Source organism: Gymnodraco acuticeps, unplaced genomic scaffold (genome assembly GCF_902827175.1).
Source record: "Gymnodraco acuticeps unplaced genomic scaffold, fGymAcu1.1, whole genome shotgun sequence".
In the NCBI taxonomy this organism is placed as follows: Eukaryota; Metazoa; Chordata; class Actinopteri; order Perciformes; family Bathydraconidae; genus Gymnodraco; species Gymnodraco acuticeps.
In genome coordinates this window covers 82,801-102,141 of record NW_022991848.1, presented here as the reverse complement: position 1 = coordinate 102,141, position 19,341 = coordinate 82,801, and the positions used below count along the sequence as shown (strand labels likewise).

The 19,341-nt window shown below is 42.1% G+C and overlaps 1 protein-coding gene across 1 annotated transcript; it reads right to left on the bottom strand.

Moving 5' to 3' along the window:
* Window positions 1-1,196: 1,196 nt before the first annotated feature.
* LOC117535424 (dehydrogenase/reductase SDR family member 13-like) lies at window positions 1,197-19,095 on the bottom strand. The gene is made up of 6 exons (XM_034199872.1): window positions 18,848-19,095; window positions 11,967-12,085; window positions 9,034-9,157; window positions 5,325-5,497; window positions 4,614-4,767; window positions 1,197-1,928 (listed from the first exon to the last, which is right to left on the bottom strand). The coding sequence occupies exons 1-6, from the start codon at window positions 18,972-18,974 to the stop codon at window positions 1,669-1,671; spliced, it is 957 nt and encodes a 318-aa protein (XP_034055763.1). The 5' UTR covers window positions 18,975-19,095; the 3' UTR covers window positions 1,197-1,668.
* Between the last annotated feature and the right edge of the window lie 246 nt (window positions 19,096-19,341).

Below are 19,341 nucleotides of genomic sequence, written 5' to 3'. Positions count from 1 at the left end.
TCTGTGACTGTGAGCATTAAACAATTAACATTACACTAAACAAACACAACAGTACGTTATTGTCCTAATAAAATAAAAACATACATTTTGTCCACCGAGATAATACAGGCACCTTACCCTCAAGAGATCCTCACGTGCTATGAGAATCTCCCACAATGCATTGCCGTAACAAAGCTAATGCAGGCACACGTTTGTGACACCAGATGGCGCAATTGTGTATGTGCGTGTGGGGAGTCTTGCAGTAGAAAATTCGACTGTAGCGCCGCCACTGTGGGCTAAGCCCCGAATGTTTCCAGGTCCAGGCAACGCCCCTGGTGCTCAAACATGTGGGGTTTCCCATTAATGTACCGGGCACTACAGAGGAATGTTCTACTACAACACTCCCCACACGCACGCACACAGTGCACCCGCGACTGTTACAATGAAGGCTCGATAATCAGCTCACGGCATATGTGTAAGCAGGGGTAAAGTGCTATTTTCTTTAAGTGGGGGGGGACCTAACCTCCTCTAGGGGGAAGATTTTTTTTTATTATTGAAGTCAAACGCATCAATCTGGTGCACTTTGAGAGCAAAATGAAGAGATCTATGGATACATCTCTCAACACCAATATGAAATAGAACTGTAAACAGATTTTTTATTTCACTAATCACTCCCCTTTTAAACTGTATTCTTGTTTTACTGTCATAGTATTTCATAACTGTTTTTCATGTATTACTCTTATATTAATATCTGACATCACATACATCGTAGCATTAAAGTTCACAGTTTACTTATTATTACAAAAATACGTGTTCATTGGGGGAGAGCAGGAATGTCAAATGGGAGGGCCTTGATTTCAAACATTAATAAGAACATCAATTAATGAATGATTAACAAAATAGGTTCTAATGCATGGCTGCTATGAGCCAAGAATGTAAGGACTCTTTTTACCCTGTGAAATATATGACAGTAGCATAATAGATGAATACCACAGTAGATACAAATGTCTTAAATTGCAGTAAGGTCCCTATAAACTGAAGGTAACATGCTGTACTACAGACTCATGAGTTCCCCTTTATAAGTTAATATTAAAGTGAACCAGCAGAAAATGACAGTCAGATCGTAATCAATTTACTGAGTGCAATAAACAGACAATAAATAACAACATGTGTTCCCAGAGGGGAGGAATACTGTAAATAAAAGATGCTACACAACAAAACTTTGAACCAATTTATATCATGACATGGGTACAGGCAATTTGACTTAAGTCTTACAGAAAATACTTGAATAACAGAGTAAACGCAGGTAAACAAGAAACTAAGAGAAGAGGCAAGGTAACACTAAACAAAAGATAAACAGCACAACTAAAGTAGATACAAAATGGGATGGCGGAAAACAGGCAGCGAGTCCAGAGGAAGAAACAGCCGAAAGGAAACATGGTAGATAGAAACATCGATGAAACATTGACGAGTAGAACCACGGTAAACATCAACGCCCAGAAAAACTCTGGGAAAGAGAGGCGTATGTACACAAAGAACTAATAACTAACAAAAGACAGGGCGGGGCAAACAATCACAAAAAGGCGGGAAGAAAACCAAAAGGGCGGGAAAACAAAGACAGAGTGAACAGTTATTTTACTTTGATCCCTCCTGGACTTAACAACCCATTTACAGCAGAAGATAAGTGTTTTAAGAGATTCCACAGAGCCTCTCGCTGACCTCCCATAGTTTCTGGGCCACGGCGTCGTCCCGAGCCTTCGCGCACGATTCCTGCACGGCGCAGCAGGCAAAGTAGCGCCCGCTCAGAGGTTCGATTCCCTCCTGGAGGCAGCAGTGCAGCGTGGTCTGAGCGCCGGCCTCCGGGTCCAGGAACAGCAGCCGGGCGATGGGCTCGATGAACACCTTCTGCCACAGACTGCAGTGACGGGACAGCCCGGTGCGAACCACGCCTGTAGGAGGAGAGACACCTGGGTCAATGCAAGCATGAGGTAAGACAAGACTACAACTTCACACTAACACAACCTTCATCACAGGTGTGGTGGGTTGTACCCAGTGGTGACTGGTCATTAGGGCACAGCCCCACCTAGTGTCAGCAGAAAGTATTAAAAATAATGATTACAAAAAAATGCAAAAAAATAAAATATATTTTAAGATCATGTTTAATCATCTGATTCGTCTGTACATTGCTGTTTTAGTCTGTGTTCTTCTAATTAGTGTCTACAGTGTGTGCCTATTGAGCTGTTTAGAGCCATGTGGGACAAAACCCGATCATGCCCCTCCCTCTCACTGTCTAAGTGAACATTGACTGTAAAAACTACACTGCGCATGCTCAGAGTATTGTCCTATTTAATGTGTGTGGCAAAAAAATAATGACCATAGGGGCATAGAGCTGCCATCCCCACCATACGTCATCTCACATAATTCAGAGCTGATTGGCTGTAAGTACGTGTGCCGCGAAAAGTGTGGTGTGTGAAGAGGAGACGAGAGAGCTGCATTGACGCATCCTAAAACCCGGAAGTAAGCTGCGCATGGCTTCCCTCCACAAAAAAGCAATGACATTTCTCCATAGGATTTTAGAAAATAGCTCAAAATAAGATCTGTGGGAAACAAACCTGTTAAATAAATGCATGTTTTGTTCAGCCAGATAATATCCACATGTCTACCCTACTTTTATAATTTTTGAATCATAAATCTATCGATTAGATTTATGATTCAACTTTTGAAACTAGAAGAAGATAAGGAGAACTTTTACAAAAAAGTAATAGAGATTTTAGTCCAGTAGGATAGTACTTGGTGTAGTAGCGGCTATTAGCTTTCAATTTGCCTGTTTTAAAGGTTACCCGTCCCCTTGTGTGTCATGATGGTTTTTCTGCTAGTGGAGCCTCACAGATGGGGGTGCTGCAACCCCCTCAGCACCCCCCCCTTCCCGCGTGCATTTGCGATCTCTTGCTGTCTCGCAGACCCCACGCAGCAAGCAGGATATTAACCCAGCTCACACTGTCTGCTCCTCGCAGCAGCGAGCCCCGCAACGTCCCCCCCAACACGGCACCAAGACCCCACGCAGCATTCTCATCTGTTTGTCATTACTGGTGTCATTTTTCTGGTTGCTAACAAACGCCATTGTAAAACATAATCACTGGTGTTCTGCTGTAACGGTGGTGGACTCAGAACAGAGTGGGAGAGCTGACCAATCAGAGCACAGTGGGCTCACAGGGAGGGGGGAGGCAGGAGCTCCAACAAGCCGTTTAGGACAGAGAGTGAATACACATACTATACAGAGATGCTGTGAGAAACCAATGTGAGTTTGGAAAATTGAACAATGTAAATCTATTCTAGTAGACCTCAACAATGGAATTATGATCAGTAGAAATGGCCAAGACATGGGTCCTTTAAGATGCATTTCAATTTGCATTAGGAAATGTGAGTAATAGCAATTGAAATTAAGTTTATAACAGCTCTAAAAAGTGTTTCCACTTGGCTGTGCAATATATTTGCGTTTTATTTGATGCAAATGTAGATTTTTGTAGGACGACCCAGATGTTAGCATCACAAAGGCTCCCTTGACAAAAAGCAAATAGGCTCTGTGGCACGTTTATGATAGTTATGTGTTTTTTTCAGCAGGATAATCTCCACATATTAACACCACTTTATATCATTTTTTACGTAAAAGCTAAAGTTAAGCTATAAAAGGAACTACAGCACGGTCACATGACTTCACATCACCACCGCTAAGCTAAAGCTGGCTAATGTTGGGCTATAAAGGAACTACAGCACGGTCACATGACTTCACGTCACCACCGCTAAGCTAAAGGTGGCTAATGTTGGGCTATAAAGGAACTACATCACGGTCACATGACTTCACGTCACCACCGCTAAGCTAAAGGTGGCTAATGTTGGGCTATAAAGGAACTACAGCACGGTCACATGACTTCACGTTACCTCCGCTAAGCTAAAGGTGGCTAATGTTGGGCTATAAAGGACCTACAGCACGGTCACATGACTTCACGTCACCACCGCTAAGCTAAAGGTGGCTAATGTTGGGCTATAAAGGACCTACAGCACGGTCACATGACTTCACGTCACCTCCACTAAGCTAAAGGTGGCTAATGTTGGGCTATAAAGGACCTACAGCACGGTCACATGACTTCACGTCACCACCGCTAAGCTAAAGGTGGCTAATGTTGGGCTATAAAGGAACTACATCACGGTCACATGACTTCACGTCACCACCGCTAAGCTAAAGGTGGCTAATGTTGGGCTATAAAGGAACTACAGCACGGTCACATGACTTCACGTCACCTCCGCTAAGCTAAAGGTGGCTAATGTTGGGCTATAAAGGACCTACAGCACGGTCACATGACTTCACGTCACCACCGCTAAGCTAAAGGTGGCTAATGTTGGGCTATAAAGGACCTACAGCACGGTCACATGACTTCACGTCACCACCGCTAAGCTAAAGGTGGCTAATGTTGGGCTATAAAGGACCTACAGCACGGTCACATGACTTCACGTCACCACCGCTAAGCTACAGGCAGCTAATGTTCAGCGTGATGAGGTGTCTTCAGTTCCAGCACTTAGAAAACATTATTCAGACGTTTCCCTCTGACATGTTTGTCAGAAGTGTGTTTGTTCACCTGGGTGCAGGCTGTAGCAGGTGACGTTGGATCCCTTCAGCCTCTTGGCGAGCTCGTGGGTGAAGAGCACGTTGCACAGCTTACTGTTGCAGTACGCGTAGAAGAACTGCCAGCTGTATTTGCCGGTGCCCAAGTGTTTGTCCACCTCCAGAGCCTGAACACAACACACATCAACAAGTTCATGAACACAGCATCACCTGAATGAGTGAGTGAGTGAGGGGGGAGGGGGAGGGGGAGGGAGAATGTTCTCTGCAGAGCGCACAGGAATGTCTTTATGCGACATAAGAATTTCATCATGTCACACCTGAACCAAAGTAATACCTGAAACTCAAGAACAGGTTCTGATGCTCAGTCAAAGTTTCTGTTAACAAGGTCATTCACGTAAAGTCTTGATGTGACTATTCTGAGAGGTAAATATAAAAAAAAGAGAAAATTAAGTAAGAAGTAGCAAAGAAGGAGATTGTATTAAAATTCCTCTTGTTCATTCCTTAGTATGGCTTTACAATATGTATCAAATTCCTTAATATTAATCAGCAAAACTAAATAAAGCTATAAATCATATTTTACAGACTTAACAACACATACAGTATAACATGAGATAATTATTCAATTTCATGCATTAAATCGCAATATCAGTAAAATATTCACAATTAGTTTTCTTCTCCAAATCGTGCCACCCGACTAATATTTGTGTGATGATGGGTGTTTTACCTCCGGGTCGATGTGTCCCCAGCTGTGAGCCATGGAGGACAGAGTGACCACCCGGCCCCCCCCAGCCTCCTTCAGGCGTCCCAGAAGCAGGTGAGACAACAGGAAGTGTCCCAGGTGGTTCACTCCCAACTGGATCCCAAACCCGTCCTCTGTCTGCCCGTCACCCACCAGACCTGCAGGACACACACATTCACTTTTAAAGATCTCCGATTATACTGTGTTTAATCAATATATCACAAGTCTCAGATATATACAGAACCTGTCTCTGATTGGCTGAAACATCAAACAGATCATTGCAGCATTACCCATAATCCCCTCTGTTTCAGCCCTGTTTCCAAAGTGCTGATTCTCTGTCTGTTACTTTAGATGAAAATAAGGAGCCCCTCCCCACGCCCCTCTGAGAGAGATTTGGTTACAAAGAACTCAATGGTGCTCTAGGAGGAGATTCAGGTGATAAGGTGGGGGGGGGGGTTACCTTGGTTGCTGATTGGCTAATGGTTATACAAGACAAAACATCGTTATGACATCACAAAGTGGCCAAAATCTGATCAGCTCATTTTCAGACCGGTTTTTATAGAAATGGATCAAAAAGAGAGAGAATCTTTGTTCCTGAAACTTTCAGAGTCTCTTTCCACAGAGGGGACACATGTTGATGTAGAAGAGACATGAAGAAGAGGGGACACATGTTGATGTAGAAGAGACATGAAGAAGAGGGGACACATGTTGATGTAGAAGAGACATGAAGAAGAGGGGACACATGTTGATGTAGAAGAGACATGAAGAAGAGGGGACACATGCTGATGTAGAAGAGACATGAAGAAGAGGGGACACATGTTGATGTAGAAGAGACATGAAGAAGAGGGGACACGTGTTGATGTAGAAGAGACATGAAGAAGAGGGGACACGTGTTGATGTAGAAGAGACATGAAGAAGAGGGGACACATGCTGATGTAGAAGAGACATGAAGAAGAGGGGACACATGTTGATGTAGAAGAGACATGAAGAAGAGGGGACACATGTTGATGTAGAAGAGACATGAAGAAGAGGGGACACATGTTGATGTAGAAGAGACATGAAGAAGAGGGGACACATGTTGATGTAGAAGAGACATGAGGAAGAGGGGACACATGTTGATGTAGAAGACACATGAAGAAGAGGGGACACATGTTGATGTAGAAGACACATGAAGAAGAGGGGACACATGTTGATGTAGAAGACACATGAAGAAGAGGGGACACATGTTGATGTAGAAGAGACATGAAGAAGAGGGGACACATGTTGATGTAGAAGAGACATGGAGAAGAGGGGACACATGTTGATGTAGAAGAGACATGAAGAAGAGGGGACACATGTTGATGTAGAAGAGACATGGAGAAGAGGGGACACATGTTGATGTAGAACTGAGACATGAAGAAGAGGGGACACATGTTGATGTAGAAGAGACATGAGGAAGAGGGGGACACATGTTGATGTAGAAGACACATGAAGAAGAGGGGACACATGTTGATGTAGAAGACACATGAAGAAGAGGGGACACATGTTGATGTAGAAGACACATGAAGAAGAGGGGACACATGTTGATGTAGAAGACACATGAAGAAGAGGGGACACATGTTGATGTAGAAGAGACATGAAGAAGAGGGGACACATGTTGATGTAGAAGAGACATGAAGAAGAGGGGACACATGTTGATGTAGAAGAGACATGGAGAAGAGGGGACACATGTTGATGTAGAAGAGACATGAAGAAGAGGGGACACATGTTGATGTAGAAGAGACATGGAGAAGAGGGGACACATGTTGATGTAGAACTGAGACATGAAGAAGAGGGGACACATGTTGATGTAGAAGAGACATGAAGAAGAGGGGACACATGTTGATGTAGAAGAGACATGAAGAAGAGGGGACACATGTTGATGTAGAAGAGACATGAAGAAGAGGATTTTGCACAATAGGTAACCTTTAAAGCCTGGTTCAGCTTTTATATCTGCGATCAAACGCTTTTCATACATATGCTACACAATAGAAAAAAATAAGGTTGAATTAAATATTATATACATTTAAAAATAAATAGCAAAATGCAGTTTTAAAAATGTAAACCCAAGAACTCATATCACAATATTTGAAGCATACTAATACTACAACAACATAAATAGATTTGGCTTGATTGAATTAGCAAACACATTCAAGTAAAAGTAAAACAAAAAATTGAAAACACTGAAACGTCCCCTGAGACAAATGTAAAATGCGTGATATTGGGTTATATAAATAAACTTGAATTGACACCGTGTGCTCCGGCGTCTCTCCTTTTGTCCTCAATATTCTGGTGTCAGTTGAATGAAAAGAAGCGCACTATAGACCTGTGTCTCAGTGCTTTGTGAAGTGAAAACAGTGATGACAGACAGACAGGTGTGCCCGTTGTCTCACCGTCACACCTGAGCTTCACCTGAGCTTCACCTCTCGGGTCAAACGTCTTTTTTACCCGTCTTAAAACCCACCATTTCTCCTTAGCATTCGAAACCAAGTAGATTGTTGCTTTTATTTGCTTTCAGTGGTCTATTGTTTTTATTTTGTAATTGTTACGTTTATTCTGGTTTGTTTTGTGTTCATACCTTTTATACTTTTTTTTTTTTTTGTGAGCTGAGCGATTTTATATTGTATGTATCTCTCTGTACAGCACTTTGGTCTTTTGGTTTTAAAGTGCTTTATAAATAACGTTGGATTGGACACATCTGTCAGAGTCACATCCTGTCTGCTGGTACTCTGTGTTCTCTTGTCTTTCCATTCATGAGTATCTCCTGCTCTCTCCCAAATGTAGGTATTAGACAATAGTTTGCACCGCAGGCCTTTTTTAAGATCTGATAATTTCATGAGTATTTTAATGTTTTTGTCAGTTGAATTAAAGACTCCAGACTTAATGGAACTCAAAGAGAGTTTTTGTGTCAAAAACCTTCTTTTTTTTTAATGGTTTACAATCATGTTTTATCAGTTTATCATGTTTGGTACATACAATCTGTAAAGTAACATACATGTATTTACCTCTTAGATATTGTTGAGTAAATAGAAGTATATGGTAGCATATAATAGAGATAATCAAGTAACTTACAAGTGCAGTATTTGATTAAATGTATGTGACCACTGTTGACATGATTTAGGGGAACTAATAAGGATTTCACTTTAGTATAGTTACCAGAATGTGCAGTTGTTAAGGTTTCGATTGTATTCTCGTCCTAACTTTAATATAATGTTATGGTTTGAATCAAACGTTTATGTAACTGTGTGTGTGTGTGTGTGTGTGTGTGTGTGTGTGTGTGTGTGTGTGTGTGTGTGTGTGTGTGTGTGTGTGTGTGTGTGTATGTGGGTGTGTGTGTGTGGTCTAGCATTACTATACTTGTGGGGACCTAAATCTGTTTACATAGTCACGTGTGGGGACTGGCTTCCCTTATGGGGACAAATTGGAGGTCCCCATGAGGGGGATCATTAATTTTAGGGTGAAGACTTGGTTAGGTTAAGGTTAAGGGTTAGGGTTAGGCATGTGTTGGTTATGGTTAAGGTTAGGATAAGTCTCCAGGAAATGCATGTAAGTCAATGTAATGTCCCCTGAAGTGATGTATACGTGTGTGTGTGTGTGTGTGTGTGTGTGTGTGTGTGTGTGTGTGTGTGTGTGTGTGTGTGTGTGTGTGTGTGTGTGTGTGTGTGTGTGTGTTTACCGGCGTTGTTAATGAGCAGGTCCAGTCTGGACTCGGTCTTCAGGAACATTTCTGCGAAGCTGCGGACGGACTTCATGCTGGCCAGGTCCAGCTCCATGTAGAACACATCAGTACTTCCTGTTTCCTGCAACAAGATCATCGTCAGGTCAAGAGGAAAAAAACATACAATCTACACTTTAGTAAAATTACTTAGAGGCCCTATTATGCTTTTTGGGGTTTTCACTTTCCTGAAGTGTGTTGTATAGGTTTTAGTGCATGTAAAGGGTATCCTTTGTTTACTTCTGGAACACAGTGACATCAGTATTCAACACTTGTGCTTCTATTGGCTAGCGCACATTGTACGTGATAGGCTAAGGGGCGGGACATCTCTAAGCTGTTGACCAATCACAACAGAGCCGGCCAGCTAACCAATCAGAGCAGACTGGGCTCTGGTTTCAGACAGAGGGTGAAAAGAGGTGCTGCAGCACAGACAGTATGAGAAATATAAAAGAGTTTTTTGATCATTAAAAGGTTTTATACTGTGTTTCATCAATACATCACAGGTCTCAGATATATACAGAACCTGTCTCTGATTGGCTGAAACACCAAACAGATCATTGCAGCATTACCCATAATCCCCTCTGTTTCAGCCCTGTTTCCAAAGTGCTGATTCTCTGTCTGTTACTTTAGATGAAAATAAGGAGCCCCTCCCCACGCCCCTCTGAGAGACATTTGGTTACAAAGAACTCAATGGTGCTCTAGTACCCATTCACACCAACGGTGTTTCAGGGCCGGTTCGGAGCTGGAGCTTGAAAAGCACCGGGTTTTCCTGTTCACACCGCAGCGGAGCAGCTGCTCCGGAATCCGGTTCGTTTCAAGCACCAAAAAATTGTCCGGCTAGAGCAAAAGCACCGCATACGTCACGCTTACGTCGAGGCGGGGACAGGGGCGGGATCAACTCCTGAACAACAACAAAAAGCCGGCGTTTTATCCAGCTTGTACACAACGATGGAGAAACTTAACAAGCAGCAGTGGTCCACTGAAGAGACCAGCTACCTGCTGGGTATCTGGTCTTCCGAAGAGGTACAGAGGAAGCTGGAGCACAATCGGCCATTGTTGTTGTTGTGGTGTCAGCTGTGAGGGGTTTCCGCGAGGTTTGGCTTTATGAAGCAGGCAAGCAAACGGTTACGTCATGACGCAAACGATGACGCAGCACCAGTCGGACTCTGGGCGGTGTGAAAAGAGCCGGAGCTAAACCGAAGAACCGGTTCTGAACCTGAAAAGCTCTAGCACGGAGCTTGAACCGGAGTTGCGTTGGTGTGAATGAGTAGGAGATTCAGGTGATGTGGTGTGGTGGGGGGGGGGTTACCTTGGTTGGTGATTGGCTAATGGTTACACAAGACAAAACATCGTTATGACATCACAAAGTGGCCAAAATCTGATCAGCTCATTTTCAGACAGGTTTTTATAGAAATGGATCAAAAAGAGAGAGAATCTTTGTTCCTCAAACTTTCAGAGTCTCTTTCCACAGAGGCGACACATGTTGATGTAGAAGAGACATGAAGAAGAGGGGACACATGTTGATGTAGAAGAGACATGAAGAAGAGGGGACACATGTTGATGTAGAAGAGACATGAAGAAGAGGGGACACATGTTGATGTAGAAGAGACATGAAGAAGAGGGGACACATGTTGATGTAGAAGAGACATGAAGAAGAGGGGACACATGTTGATGTAGAAGAGACATGAAGAAGTGGATTTTGCATAAGGTGACCTTTAAAGCATGGAGACATGTCACAGTAGAGACGCTACATATGAATAGGGTTGGGTACCGGTTGGGTACCGGTTCGGAACCGGTTCTCGGTTCCAACATTTCGATTCCAACGGCATCATTTAGAAATGTGAATTTCGGTTCCGCTTTTCGATGACTGAGGAAATGTTTCTCGCCGCTCTCCGTAGCCTACTGTAGGACTGCGGCGGGGCGGGAAATGTAGCGTTGTACCTACACTTCCTACAGCGTAACCTGGGACCAGGGCCGGCCCGTCGCACTGGCGTTATAGATGTTCGCCTAGGGCGCCAGATCTGGGAGGTGCTGCGCTGACAGCTCTGGGAAGGAAAAAAAATGTTTTGACCGTTGGAGCTCATCCTAATTTTCGGCCTTGATGTAACAACATTCATAATTAAGTAAATGTAACACGCTTTTTATCCCGGTTACACTTTTCATTTGCCCTGTACGATGGGCGCTGTAAGTGATGAAAATGGGGGATGTTGGCTTATCTGGCGCCCGCAGCTCACAGCCAAAGTGCGAGTGAGCGTGGGGGCGAGCGAGGGAGAAAGGGAGGGTGCACCGGTACCAGCGCTGTTGTTATTAGCATCTGGTGCTAGCTGCTCTAACAGAAGAAGAAGATGTTTCTACAATGATGTGGAGGGAGAGTCCTCTCCAGTCAGACTGAGAGGCTGATAACTACAGCTCAGTGAGGTAAAGGACTCTGAGGGTTTAGATAGTTCACTTTAGTCTAAGTTATCTCAGTGGGTCTCAAACGGTTTGATCACAATTTATGTAAACAAATATTTCCAAGGCACTCCTTTATAATTATTGGGATAAAACAGGTTTCCTTTAAAAGTTGCACTGTTGTAGCTTCAGTGGTTCTCAGGTTACAGTTACATAGCAGTGAATATAAACAGACTGATTAATGTGAATATTACTGTAAATGAACCTGTGTAAAAGTTTCTCGAATAAATGTAATTTTTTTTTGGTGGAAGAAGCATGTATCATTTTTTTACCCTGCCCCTCAAAGAATCGGAATTGAGAACCGTTAAGAACCGGAATCGAAAAGTAGAATCGGAATCAGAATCGTGGAAATTCAAACGATACCCAACCCGACATATGAATGTACATAGGTTTGTATTATTGTATTCTTAGTGTCAGGAGTAATTGTTGTTTTCTACCCCCACCTGTTGTATATCAGCGATGGCGTCCTGGGCCTTGTCCCGGTTGCGGCAGGCGAGGATCACTTTGGCCCCCCGGCCGGCCAGGCGCAGAGCCGTGGCTTTACCGATGCCCGTGTTCCCGCCTTCAGAAGCAACAACACAGCATGTCAGCAAATAATTATGAAACAGTTCTGATCAATGTATGTCTGTTTCTGTTTATTGTTTTAAAGGAAATGTGATTTTGAAAATGATCTGAAGATTTGGCAAGTTGTGTAAGAATAAACCTGGGATTTGGCTTTAAAGTAGATATTGAAGTGCTCAGGAACATTTCCTTTTATAATCGGGGGACTATTGTTGCCTGATAATGCAACTGCAATATGATTTGCGATATAATAGGTGATGACAATTATTTAATCAGATTTCACATTATCATTGAAACAAGAGCGTCTGTACCACACAAGGGTTTCTCCGTATACTAATCTGTAAACTGGAACTACTCTGCACCTCTACAATACTTCACATTCAGATATTATCACATATTTTGCCCTTACTAATTATTGTACTTACTGATCATGAAGTAGTACATCATGCGATTTTGATAACATTTCAGTTCATTGTGCAGTAAATCAATGTTTTTTTATGTAATCATTCAAATATATCAACATTTACTGGATGGATCGTCCCCAATTTGGGTACGACCAATCATTGTCCCCAGAGGATGAATCATACTGACTCTGGTGATCCTCTGACTTTCCTTCTAGCGTCACCAGAAGGTAGACTTTTCAGTTTTCTTGTGAAATACCGGATGGATTGTGATGAAATGCGCTTCCTCTCAGGGTTGATTATATAGTTACTTTGCAACCCTCTGACATTCCATCTGCTGCCTCACTGGATCAACATTTTGATTTATGCAGAACTAATGACGTTCCCTTCAGACTGAGCTTTCTTTGTTTTCACTGCTTAACGTTGACTTGGCTGACAGGAAGAACAAGTCGAATGTCTGCGAGTTCAAACCTAACCCCCTTTTGTTTGTTGATGCAGTTCAGAGAGCAAGGTATAGAGCAAAGACAACTGGATAAAAAGAAGTCAATAATGAAAAGGAAATTATCATTTAGTTTCTTAATTAGGGAATAATACTAATGGTTATTCGTTTTATCAAGGAAACTATATTCTTCAATTAATAAATGAGTCAGAAAATTGTAAAAAGGTCTTTAAAAATCTGAAACAACGTGACAGTGATTGGTGACTTTTGCTAAACAAGTAAAAATATGAATTGATCCACATTATCCTTGTTTAATTAGTCTTTCTAGCGATTCACTGTTTCAGTGTTCAGCCTGATTTATTCTGACATTTAAATAACAAATAAAGCAGTTTCTGAAATATCACACTTTTAAAAAAGGACTTCAATCCGTGTATCTACCGTCCAATTGTTTTTCTTATTAAACAAGTAAACAGAAGAGCGTCTGAGAGGCGTTTTTGCTTTTTACCTTACTAATGGTCTAATGGTCATTGGAGCGAGGGGCGGGGCCAAACTCCCGGAAGTGATTTCAAAACAAAAGCACTCGTGTGCTTGGAACGGTGATAATATTATAAACAAGGTGAATTTAGCGATCACAACGAAAACGGCCAAGACACATATTGAGCCCAGAAAATGAATGATATTAAGGGCTGTATTTATAAAAGGCCTAAGTCTAAAATGGACAACATTGTTAGGAGATTTAAACTACAGCGATTCTGCACTGCGGTCACTCCGCCGTCTCTCGAGTTTGTTTTTTCAATTTCAGATGCTCTTCATTTTTTGTCCTGCTATATTTGATGATCGATAGCGATACAAGCAGTGCTTGAATTGGGCTGGTACTCACCGGTACGCAGTACCGGCACTTCTCATTTTTACGCATGTGGTACCGGCACTTCTTACTGAGTGGAGTCCTGTGGCAAGGTGCCGGTACTCATTAAAATGCCGGTACTCAGCCGTCTGTGGCATCTCATGACGCATCTATGACGCTCCGCAGCGATAGACTAGAGCAGAAAAGACATCACATAACGTTAGCATTTCGAAAATGTTAGCGTGTCTTCATAATAGTGCGAAAATACAGCGGTTGTCACCGGACAAGGATTCCCTCTCTCCTTTCCTGCTGATTCGTGCTGAGCAGTGGGTAGGCATTAGGGGCAAAGCCCTCGAATGGTTTAGGTCGTATCTGACTTGTAGGACTTTCTGCATCAGCCTTGGGGACTCTGAGTCCTCGTTTGCTCCTCTCCTTTGTGGGGTTCCACAGGGTTCAGTGTTAGGCCCCCTGTTATTCTCCCTGTATTTGCTCCCTCTTGGGTCCATTCTTAGGAAGCACGGTATCGCTTTCCATTGCTATGCAGACGATTGCCAAATATATGTGCCACTTAAAAAGAACGACTCATTTTCAATTAAACCGCTGTTAAACTGCCTTGAAGACATTAAATCCTGGATGTCATGCAACTTTTTAAAATTAAATGATGACAAAACCGAAGTGATGGTTTTTGGTGCCCCTCGGACCACTCCGATAGACCTAGGATCCCTGGGCCACTCCACCAGGCCTACCATCACAAATCTTGGGATAAAGATGGACCCTGAACTCAAGCTTGACAGCCAGATCAAGGCAGTTGTTAAAAATAGCTTCTTCCACCTCAGGCAGCTAGCCAAAAGAAAGCCTTTTTTAAGTAGTGACCTTTTTGAAACGGTAATCCATGCCTTCGTCACCTCCCGCTTGGATTATTGTAATGCACTATATATGGGGATAAGTGCATCCTCCCTTGCTCGCCTGCAGATGGTGCAAAATGCAGCAGCACGGCTACTAACTGGCACACGCAAATACGAGCACATTTCCCCCATTTTATCTTCACTCCACTGGCTGCCCGTTCATTTGAGGATTCATTTTAAAACTCTTTTATTTACTTTTAAAGCCCTCAATGGCCTGGCCCCGCCCTACCTCTCTGAGCTGTTACACAGCTACACGCCCACTCGCACTCTCAGGTCAGCTGATCAGTTGCTCCTGAGGGTGCCAAAAACAAAGTCTAAGCGTAGAGGGGACCGTGCTTTCTCTGCTGCCGCCCCTAAACTGTGGAACGACCTGCCCTTGCTCATCAGACAGGCTCCCACACTGACTGCTTTTAAATCTCGTCTTAAAACCCACCTCTTCTCCTTGGCATTCAGAAACAAGTAGATTGTTGCTTTTATTTGCTTTCAGTGGTCTATTGTTTTTTATTATATGGCTGTTATTTATTTTTTAATTATTACGTTTATTCTGGGTTGTTTTGTGTTTGTATCTTGTATTTTAAATGTATTTATATTATGTTGTGTGAGCTTATCTCTCTGTACAGCACTTTGGTCTGAAGGTTTTTAAAGTGCTATATAAATAAAGTTGGATTGGATTGGATTGGAAGATGGTGAGTGTACTCAGGGACGAGGTGTAATTTAACCAGCCGCCAGTAGGAGTCAGGCTTGACTTTCTTTTATATCCAAAGAAAAAGTAAATCTGTTTACAGTTGTTTCATATGGATGTTGAGAGGTATCCATATATCTCTTCATTTTGCTCTCAAAGTGCACCACATTGATGCATCTAACTTCAATATTTAAAAAATAAATCTTCCAGGGGGAGCATGCCCCCGGACCCCCCTAGTGTGTCAGGTCCACTCCCCACTTATAAAAATAGTACTTTACCCCTGCACCCCCTCTAATTTCAGATGCACCCTGAGTCATTTTGTTTAAGTACAGTGAGCCTTTGTAAAATATACAGTAAAGAGACAAAACCACCAGCATTAAAGGATATACTATATGACTTTGAGCCAAATACTTGTTTTTGGGCTGTATAAATAAATTGACTTGAAACAGTTGCTGATTTAGAGTACTGGCACCTTTTTTATTCCAATTCAAGCACTGGATACAAGTATTTGTTATCATACGTTCTTAATAAAACTGACACTGTTGGACTCGGTACTAGTTTGACTGCTACCAGAAATACAATGAAGTACTTTTACGGTGTGCTTAGTGAGTAATCCTCTGCCAGAGTCCCCTCCATAGTACAGAATGCATGTTTTCTGCTATCTTTGAAGAATGATAAAAAGACAATTTTACCATTAGTTCTTAATGATATTGATACTGCTTGACTCAGTAGTCTTACACCTACTACCACAATACAATGAAGTACTTCTAGTGTGTTGTTTAAAAAAATAAATCCTCTGTCAATGTCCCCTCCTGAGAACAAAATCAAGACACTTCTGTTAAGTTTGATGAGGGAAAAAATTATTTATTTTTTGCCATTAGTTCTTTGTGAGTTTGACACTGTTGGACTCAGTACTAGTGAAACTACTCCCACAAGTACTATGAAGTACTTTTACTGTGTACTTTTCATGTAATCCTCTGTCCCGTCCTGAGTACAAGAATGCATGTTTTTCTGCTATTTTTAATAAGCATTAAAAAGCCTTTCTTCCTGAGACTGACAGTATTGGACACTCCAATGGGGGCAGCAAATTGGTCAGAACCAGCCCTGGTGTCATCCCCACAGCACCCCCCCATTTGAAACATGTTCCCACGGCTTTGGATGCCTAAGTCCATGAGTGGGAAATATAATCTACGTATTCGTCCAGTATTGGATCTTCTAAAGTTTCACCATCCTGGAATAAAACAATAAATCTATGTAGGTTATTGGGTTATTTTTCAATATTTGGCAGATGGGACAAAAAAGGGAGGTGTAGCTCAACAGGAACCTTTGATCTTGTGTTGGGTAACATTGACTCTGTAAACACGACTCTTAAAGTATGTGGGTCACACTGCAGCTTTTCTAAGTAAAATACTTTGATAAATGGTAGTTTTGGACAGAGTATTTTAAAAGGATATGGTGGACATATTATCAGCAATACTTCCAGTCAGTACTCCAGCAGCAGCATTTATACACCTTGGAAAGTCTTTAGAGTCTGGCCTGGATAGCTGGTCACAAATATCCTTCAGCACACTGACACTCTTGTTGGCCTCTTATGATGTTGCTGTCTTTTAATATATAATTATTTCTCTGCCGCTAGTTTGTTCCTCGCAGATTCTTCATTCTCATCAGCATCATCCTTCCATCAGTCCCAATCAACGCATCAGCCTCCAGCACACTTCCAGTGTCTGACTCCATATGATATTGTCCTGATGCTGTAAGGGTGATGCCCCATGATCACAAAATGACCCCTCAAGAGTCTGAGCGCCAACTGCCAAGGACCTCATATTATGTCTGTCATTAATGTTACATCACCCATTATAACAATTTTATTTCCATTTTTTCTCTTCTCTTAACTGAATAGTCCTGTCTTTAAGTATAATACAATGTAAAGTATTTTTCCTGCTCCATTTAAAAGGCTTCAAAACAGGCATTTTTACTGTATGTGTTTGGAGAAATGACACAATCAATGGCCCAGAATTGTGACTATGAATCTTGTGGTGCTTGAAGAAATACACACTGGCTAAGCCGGCCATAGGGCTGTCAAGTTAACGCGTTAAAAGACAGCATTGTCATAAGAGGCCAACAAGAGTCAGGGTGTGTCACTTTGCTGAAGGCCAGACTCTAAAGACTTTCCAAGGTGTAAAAATGCTGCTGCCAGAGTACTGACTGGAAGTATTGCTGATAATATGTCCACCATATCCTCTTAAAATACTCTGTCCAACAATATCAGTCTCATGAAGAAAGGTTTTTTTAACGCTTATTCAAAATAGCAGAGAAACATGCATTCTGGTACTCAGGAGGGGACATTGACAGAGGATTGTTGGAAAAGTACACAGTAAGTACTTCATAGTACTTCTGGGGGTAGTTTCACTAGTACTGAGTCGAACAGGATCAATCTCACGAAGAACTAATGGAGACAAAAAATAATTCCCTCATCAAACTTAGCAGAAGTGGCTTGATTTTGTTCTCAGCAGGGGACTTTGACAGAGGATTTCTCAAAAAATACAGAGTAAAAGTACTTCAATGTATTGTAAGTAGTAGGCTCACTAATACAAAGTCAAACAGTATCAATTTCATTAAGAACTAATGGTAAAATTATATTTGTATCATTCATCAAAGATAGCAGAAAACATGCATTATGTAGCCTACTATGGAGGGGACTCTGACAGAGGATTACTCACAAAGTACACAGCAAAAGTACTTTGTGTGTCAGTTTTCTTAAGAACTTGTGGTAAAACATATTTGTATCACTCGTCAAATATAGCAGGAATGAAGAGCAGCTGATTTGAAAAAACAAACTCGAGAGGCGGCGGAGTGACCGCAGTGCAGAATCGCTGTAGTTTAAATCTCCTAACAATGTTGTCCATTTTAGACAGAGGCTTATTATATTTACAGCCCTCAATAACATCCATTTTCTAGGCTCAATATGTGTCTTGGCCGTTTTCGTTGTGATCGCTAAATTCACCTTGTTTCCCTTTGTTTATAATATTATCACCGCTTTTGTTTTGAAATCACTTCCGTGAGTTTGGCCCCGCCCCCCGTTGCACTGACCATTACACCATTCAGTAAGGTGAAAAGCAAAAAGGCCTCTCAAACGCTCTTCCGTGTTTAATAAAGAAAAACAATTGGACGGTAGATACACGGATTGACTTCTTTATCATTCAATTCAGAAATAAGTTGTACAATTTCAAAAGAAACATCTGAAATTAGCTAAATCAATTCAAAATGTGTCTCAGTTTCTCATTATATGTTTTTATTATTAAGAAACATATCGTTTATCATTTCAAATCTAATTTATTTGCAGTATTGTAAATCATGTTAAAGGTTTCATGTGTCCTTATTTTGACAATGGCTTCTGTCTCATATCATTAAATAAGCAATCTCAATTTTTCAACCGTTCCTCTTTTATGTGTTACCTGTGCTAGCCCCGCCCCCCCCCCTCCCAGGACTCACCTGTGATGATGACGGTCTTGCCGGCCATCGCTGCCTGTCCTTTACATTTGGACCTTTTGAAGAGAGTCTGCGTGAGTAAGATGTATCCTCCCAGAACCACGCCGGCCAGCACCAGCAGGTGAAACATTGTGAGTTACTGCTGTGAGATCCACGTGAGAAATCATTGCCTGTCTCTGCAGCTCTGCGTTTTGTATGCCCCCGCCTGGCGGAGGGATCTCACCTGACCGACCGGTTCCTCTTGCCTGAAGCGTCACAGCTCGGCAGGTCCGACCGGTTCTTCTGACGGTGCTCATCGTTAAACTGAATCAACAGAAACTCCCACGGAGGTTTGAGCTTCCACCCATTTGATGAACCGTGATTTTAAACTTGTACAAGTGAAGAAAAAGGTGATAAAGTACACATGAAATTAGATTAAATTGTGGAATATTTATGAAGTGACAAATAAGTAAAGGAAAGCCCTAGAGGGAAAGCACTTCCTGTTTAAACCTTCAAAA

Coding starts and splice junctions, on each gene's coding strand:
- LOC117535424 (XM_034199872.1), bottom strand. CDS start 18,974: ATGTTTCACCTGCTGGTGCTGGCCGGCGTGGTTCTGGGAGGATACATC. Junction 9,158..11,966: donor CCATCGCTGATATACAACAG/GTGGGGGTAGAA, acceptor ATCTTGTTGCAG/GAAACAGGAAGTACTGATGT. Junction 4,768..5,324: donor GGGGACACATCGACCCGGAG/GTAAAACACCCA, acceptor TGTTGTGTTCAG/GCTCTGGAGGTGGACAAACA.